This window comes from Loa loa (genome assembly GCF_000183805.2).
Source record: "Loa loa unplaced genomic scaffold supercont3.2111, whole genome shotgun sequence".
In the NCBI taxonomy this organism is placed as follows: domain Eukaryota; kingdom Metazoa; phylum Nematoda; class Chromadorea; order Rhabditida; family Onchocercidae; genus Loa; species Loa loa.
The window spans coordinates 1-1,075 of NW_018110290.1; the positions used below are offsets into that span (position 1 = coordinate 1).

The 1,075-nt window shown below is 25.6% G+C and overlaps 1 protein-coding gene across 1 annotated transcript; it reads right to left on the minus strand.

Annotated features, from left to right (window-relative positions):
- Positions 1 to 194: 194 nt before the first annotated feature.
- On the minus strand, positions 195 to 557 carry LOAG_19140 (hypothetical protein; the record flags this gene model as incomplete). Its single annotated transcript, XM_020451794.1, has 1 exon — positions 195 to 557. One exon carries the CDS (start codon positions 555 to 557, stop codon positions 195 to 197), a length of 363 nt encoding a protein of 120 aa, XP_020304400.1.
- Between the last annotated feature and the right edge of the window lie 518 nt (positions 558 to 1,075).

The window sequence follows — 1,075 nt, forward strand, 5'->3', positions numbered from 1 at the left end:
TGGAAATATCTAGATCTAACATAAATCAAACATTATGAATATTTATTTGAGCATACATATTGATATTTCCCTCCTCCTTCTTGCTTGAGATGATAATAATGATGATGGATTACTTTGCTATAATTTAATTCTGGTTCAAATTTTCATTTCAGTTTCAATTTCATTATTACAATACTTTTAAGTAATCATTTCATTTAAAACTTTTCAAAACAAAAGGAAATGAAATTGACAGCAGTAATAGTATCCTTAACAGCAGCAACAGTAATAACAAAGTCAATAACAATAACAATAACAACAATAACAACAATGTCACTAACAGTAACTATTGGCAGCAATAACCATAGTAATATTAACAATAAAATCAATAACAAATAAAAGGGAAAAACAATAACAATAACAATGATACTGACAACAATAACCATAACAACAATAACGATAACGGTAGCAATAACAATAATAATAATAGCACTAACAATAATGATAACAACAGCAATATAAAAACATAACAACAATAACAATAACCGTAACGACCATGACGATAACATCAATAACAACATGACAATAACAGCAACAACAATAACAGTAATAAGGCTTTTTTCTTTGTTAATAAAGCTAATAAGGAGTAATAAGGCTTTTTTCTTTGTTAATAAGGCTAATAAGGAGTAATAAGACTTTTTTTTGTTTTACGTGTAGATTGATTAATTATTATGACATTGTTACATTTCATGAAGGCAATAAAAGCTAATAATTCTATCAATGTTTAGTTTTACTTTTTATTTTGAAACATTAATTTATATAAATTCGTCGAAATTTCAGGTCATTATACTTCAATTTTAACAAATTATTTTAAAATGAAACAGACGAAGACAAACATCTAAATAACGATGTTAAAGTATTTCATTTATTATTTATCTATTTGAATTTTCATGACATAATGCTAATGCTACTGATATAATGATAATGATTAATGATGTTCCCGTGAGCATGCGTTATCAGAACTGGACGAATATTAGATATATAATCTGATAATTCTATGATAAAAAGAAATGACTGTGACGTTCAGATAATTACTCTG